This window comes from Pungitius pungitius, chromosome 1 (assembly GCF_949316345.1).
Source record: "Pungitius pungitius chromosome 1, fPunPun2.1, whole genome shotgun sequence".
NCBI lineage: Eukaryota > Metazoa > Chordata > Actinopteri > Perciformes > Gasterosteidae > Pungitius > Pungitius pungitius.
Window position 1 is genome coordinate 18,206,838 of NC_084900.1, and position 5,962 is coordinate 18,212,799.

The 5,962-nt window shown below is 45.1% G+C and overlaps 1 protein-coding gene across 1 annotated transcript; it reads right to left on the reverse strand.

Moving 5' to 3' along the window:
* Positions 1-751: 751 nt before the first annotated feature.
* On the reverse strand, positions 752-4,548 carry LOC119222771 (targeting protein for Xklp2-like). Its single transcript, XM_037479637.2, has 8 exons — positions 4,162-4,548; positions 3,496-3,544; positions 3,079-3,202; positions 2,543-2,618; positions 2,378-2,467; positions 2,142-2,235; positions 1,873-2,039; positions 752-1,753 (listed from the first exon to the last, which is right to left on the reverse strand). Exons 1-8 carry the CDS (start codon positions 4,225-4,227, stop codon positions 1,661-1,663), a joined length of 759 nt encoding a protein of 252 aa, XP_037335534.1. The 5' UTR covers positions 4,228-4,548; the 3' UTR covers positions 752-1,660.
* Between the last annotated feature and the right edge of the window lie 1,414 nt (positions 4,549-5,962).

Below are 5,962 nucleotides of genomic sequence, written 5' to 3' on the forward strand. Positions count from 1 at the left end.
TCTCAGCCTCTGAATCTCCACACACATAATGTATGTTTTACACACAAGACGCATCAGGGCTACTCCAATATCTGCGTCTAGCTGAGGGAACACCAGTTACACGTCCAGACGTCTCTGCTGGGACGTCACACACTTCCCAACAGCTGTAAAACAGGAAGTGATCCCATTGTTAAACTGGTGGAACGTGCTCTGGTCCTTTCATGTGCTGGTTAAGCTTGTTGACACGTGGAAGAGGAGCGGAGCGGATGCTGGTGAAGCCACTTCTCCATAAACACTTTGGAAGTGTTGGAATCCAGGTTCACAGGTTCCAGCAGTTGGGTGTTGCTTCAAGGCCCTTCCATGTCTTCATTAGAGCCGTGTTCATGGTTTTCATGGACAGGATACGGTTTATTACTTAGACTACCAGTCCAGGTAGTCTAAGTAAGTACATAATTCAGATCATGCTAGATCATATATATATTTTTTTTTTAAACACCTTCTCTCACTTCATCCGCACACCTGCTTCCATCCTGAATAAATTCCTAGTCGGCCCGCACTGCATGATGGGATATGCTGGGCCGCATAAGATAGCTCTGATGGAGCCGACGGGACAAAAAAAGTTGCAGCCGAAGTGACGTGTGTGTATGGAGGACCAACGTGCTCTAAAGGATGCAGCTGATGAATTGTCCCACACCCACAGCTATAAATATATATAATATTTAAGCCTGTATATTATGTCAATAGTAGTGAACGCACAATACAAAAGGTGGTTTTATACATTTAATACAACACAATTTTACACAACATAGTGGACTCCTACCTTCGGCGCGGGCAGAAACCTGTATATACCATCTTGCTGTAAATGTATTTTTAAATAAAAAGGAATAGAAAATACTTCTTGTATGGTCTCAGGCCAACCAGTCTTTCACACTTTCCTTTGGCTATTGGGTATTGTATGGTATTTTCGGAGGCTTTAATTTTGGACTGGTACATCAGAATGTCTTGTTATCTCCAAGTGTCACCCTGGGGATGTGTACTACCTGAAATGGAATTACTGTGTAACTCTTTACAGCCGCAGAGCCACCTACTGGTAACAGAAAGCCACATATTCTAGTTATTTAGCTCTTTCATTGAACATGGCCAATATAAAAAGTGAAATGGTGCCAGCACCTCAATAGCACCCCATGTTGGGATCATGTGCTCAATGGGGGTTCTCAAGATGATGGGCAGTTTTGGGTTCAGGGTCCATTTTGGTCTCTGACCATAGCACCTTCTTCCACATGTTTGCAGTGTCTCCCACATGACTGGTGTTAAACGCCAAACCATTTCTTATGCAGCTCATCCAGAGTTACATTGGCCCCTTGATTGCTGCTCTTAAGGACATCACAATTGACGATGTTCATGATAGACTAAATGAACTTAAATCGTGCCAAAGAAGAAGAACAAATTGAACAGTGGTTTCAACTCGAGACACTTAATCTAAAGTGCTCCATATTTCACAATTCTCATTATATCCTTACCCTCTGTACATCCATATTACAATCCAAGACTGGTGGAAACACAAACACCACTGACTTGCGAACGCCGCAGGCGTCCTCGACCGCATTTCTAACAATCTGGCCAGTGTCCCAACGTGCAAGGACCCGTCCAATCTTAATTTTAACTTTATTTTCACAAGCGGTCAGAAGTTGGGCGGGTGTGGGACAGTGAGAGGGACCTCACTCTTCTTCACAGTCACAGGCTTGTAGCGCCTGATGGGCTGAGCAGTGTGGACCTAGTGAAACAAAGGGGGGGGGGGGGTTACTTACTGTCGGGAGGAGCATGAACCGTCAACGTTATAATCAATCACCAGCACTAAGAGGACTGAACTGACTAAGAGGACTAAGGACTGACCCGTTTCTGCCGCATCCTTGTGATCTCCTCCTTCTCCTTCTCCTCCCACTCTTGTCTCTGCGCCTCCTCCATTTTAATCCTTAGCGCCTCCTTCTCCTTGAGCCGCTGGGCAAACTCCTGACGCTCTAAAGCCCGACGCTCTGTCGAGAGCTCAAAGGGCTGCACCACTGTGGAAGAGATGATCCCTTAGTGACCAACAGGTGGAGGGGAAGCTCCAGCAGTACAGCAGGTGGATGCTTGGGCGTGGTGGCAGAGAGCTGCATACTCACCCAGTGGGGTGCGCGCCTCCTTCTTGGGCTGGAAAGGCTCTTTGTGGGTGACAGTGTTGGGCCTGGCTTTGAACACTGCCTCCTCTCCTTTCCCCTGCAGAAAGGACACAGCCATGGATCAACTTCAGCCTCGTTGGTTATTGACTCCAAACAGCGCCCCCTACGCGCGCCTCTCCTACCATCTGCTCCAGACGAGTGGCCCTCACTATTTATACACAGTATAAATAAGCCCTTACTTCCTCGACCTTCTCCAAACGAATCCTCTTTGGGGCAAAAGCTGGGGACTCTGGCACCGTGAGATCCCAGACCTTCTTCTCAGGGAGCCCCTGTAGACAGGAAGGGATCCCTTATGAGTACATTCATGGTGAAGAAGAACCGGTGTAAATGGGATTTAAACTCACCACCACCCCTTCCAGGATCCTTTTAGGCAGCGGCCGGGCTTTGAAGGTGCGAACCTTCTCCAGCTTGTCACCCTCCCTATAGAGAGAAACCCATCATGTGCTGCATTCCACACAACTTTAAAACACTTTTGAATGACTTTTTTTTACCGTAAGTAAGCCAAACTCTTTTTGATGGACCCCAACAACCAGGACCAATCTAGGTCTGTTTACAGCTTATGGGGAGGCGGGGGATGATCAGTGGATACTTGTAAATGTGGAAAAACTTCTACAATTATTGGGGTGCGCCCCATAGCCCCCCCCCCTAATGAAAAGTAGGGGAAACACTGGAAGTGACTGTGTGCTATTGTGTGGACATAGCTGTGTTCTCTACTACATTCAAGTTCCTTGTTATGTCCTCTTGTAAAAAAAAAAACTGGGTCAAAACTCCCCAAATTCCTGAGCTTAACTTCCTGTGGAAGCTTTCCGCCCCATTGCAACCTTATGCAAGTCTTCCACTTCCACCCTGCAGTTAAGAGGAGCAATGAGAAGGACTTCACCTGCGTGCTTTTGCAGGAGGTTGGACAGCCGCGCTCCTCTTTGGCCGTGCACCAGTCCAAGCAGGAGATCCAGCACCCCAGGATGGGACTATGTTTGGAGGAGGCAATGTGGATGTACTAGGACCTGAAAAATTAAGGTCACGTCATGAATCTAGTCACTGAGAAACAACATTATGGACTCCACTTTAAATAGTCTTTGTTTACACACAGGTTGCTTTCAGGCCCCAGACCTGTCAGAGGGTGCACGCTCCCAAAAAAAAATACCAGCACCCAGACACTTGTAGAGGCCAATATCACAAATCTGCCTCAGAGGGCTTTAGACCCTCTCTGCACAAGACATCCTCGGTCACCTGATGGAGTGACAACAATAAGAAGCAGTGCGCCATCCGTAATTAGCAATGATGAAAAACAACCAACCAGAGTCCTCTTCAGTCATGACAGTCATCTGCTGCTCCAGCCTGTTGCTCTGCACAGAAGATACAGTCACTGGTCAGATTCTTTGATCGATCAGGGGACATCTACTTTATATCAGTGGTTCTCAACTGGTCGGGCTCCGGGACCCACCATCACCCCTTAATGACAAGCCGCACCCCAAATCGATCGGTCAACGGGGGGGGGGGGGGGTGCTAGCGGTTTTCTTTGCGGCGCCAGTCTTATCTTTTCCCGTTCTAATTGCCGCGCTTGACTGAAAACATGGACGGACCCGGTTGAAAAGACGTTGAAATGAGGTCTAAGACGTTCAGACCTCATTTCAACCCGATTTCAACCATATTTCAACGTTGAAATAACGTCTTGTGCTCACTGGAATGAGGCTGCAGGATTAATCTGAGCCTGGCTTTTAGCCTGGTCTGGAGCAGGCTAGCTTCAAACAATAAATCGCCATGGTTACTTGGCCGGGTTTAATTCAACCTGCTTTCGTGCAACCAAATCGGAGCTAAATTCCTCCAGGATAACCTGGATAGCCCGACTTAATCCCTTATCCGGGTTTCATGCAATACCCCTCTCAGCACTTTGCCCTGAGGCTGAAGGGACCCATCATGAACTAAACAGAGGTTCGCTGGGATGGTTAAAGCGGAGACTTACCAAACCACACGTCTTCGCCTTCATCATTCTCCAGACTTTCGAAGTCGACGACATGAGATGGGGCATCGAATTCGTATCTCACATCTTCTCCGCCAGCAGCACATCGTGATAACGTTGACATGGCCGAGGGGAAACGAACGAAAGCTACCGTTGAACTTTGCTAATGCATTTATCAAACTTCTGTCAGCTATTGCGAATTCCCATATTAGTAGTACTGCTACAGTCATGTGTCTGTATGAATTTGGACCTGTATGAAGTTGGACCTTGAACACAGTTAAAACAATAAATCGATTCATTCAAACAGACTTACCGAAACCATCCATTCTTAGAGGAAAACAACTAAAAAATGCAGCGAGCCGTTCTATTTGAACATTAACGTCATGATCACAAGCTCGCTGCCCATTGGCTCATTGTTACGACCCCCGGTCTTGTCTGTGAGTGTGTGTGTGTGTGTGTCAGTGTGTGTGTGTGTGTGTCAACCATTCTCAGGTGGAGGTAATTGTCTTCATTACTCATCAGAGACGCCGCCCTCCCGTTATCTCCTACAGCTGGTTCTTGTTTTCCCATCCTCCAATCGCATCGTCCCATCAGCTGTATTTATGTGTTCCTGGTTGTTCAGTCGAGGTCTCTCTGGCAGTGTGTGAGGTTGTGTTCTGGTGAGATTGGTAAACTCGGTGGTATTGGAGTTTTGTTAGAGAGCATTAAACAGATTCTCTTGTTGGCTGTACATGGTGAATTGTTATTGAAAGTGTTAATCATTTGTATTTCTTTTGTCCTTCCCAGGGAGAACGGAAAGCATTTGGGAGTGTTAGGAAAGACTCCCTGGGCATACAGTACATCACCTGTAGGGAAATCTCCTGTTAAACACACCAGGTTAGAGCTGAGCGATCCACCCCCTGTACTTTTGGTTAGGGCGCCTTGCTCGAGCAACAGTTTAGATAAGTATTTTGTGTAGGACGTTAGGACAGGTCAGGTTCCACTAAGTTCATCAAGTGTTTCACCCTCACGTTGCTGTCAATAACTGAATCTTATGGCACACTTAGTACTCCAAATAAACATGTAATGCAGATGATTTGAAACAGTTCTTGCAGTTGGACTGACAAAGTTAATACATTTTTTGTGGTTTAAACCGTGGCTGTGACTGCGAGTCAGTTGACCGAAAAAGTACTTAACCCACTGTTCTTTTAAAAACGTTCATTCTCTGTCACTGCCCTGGTTGTTGAACAATTCTTTTATAAAGACAATGTGTTATTAGACACATCAATGACTTTGTTAATATATTTGTGCAATATTTGAAACAGTGTAAATAAAATGATTACGTGCAGGGGATCTCTGGTGACTTTTTATATTTAATATACAGTAAATGTCTTTCTGGGGCATTTGTATTTCTTTCAGATGTTTATTTATGTATACATTTAATATTTAAAGCCATTGCAGCAATTACAACGCAGTTAGCGGTAACTCGTACTGTGATTGTTTTACAAAAATTGTTGGTTGTTTTTTATAAAACCTCTTGAATTACTTTTCTTCACAGTACACAACTTTATTCTGTGCTTTCTACATATTTATTGTGTTTAAATACAGGCTTGTTACTGTGATTTTCTACAGCAAATTAAGTTACTCTGTTCATAATACGCTTTTAATCACTGTTTTTATACAGTATACGCACAACTTGTTGTGGGAAGGGTGAACTACTATAATCTTTGGGTGAATACACAGTATATTTCTGTGAAATAGTTATACACACCAAAATCCTTAGAGTTAATTTTAAAGTGTTGGGCAAAAGTGTTGAAGTGCAGAG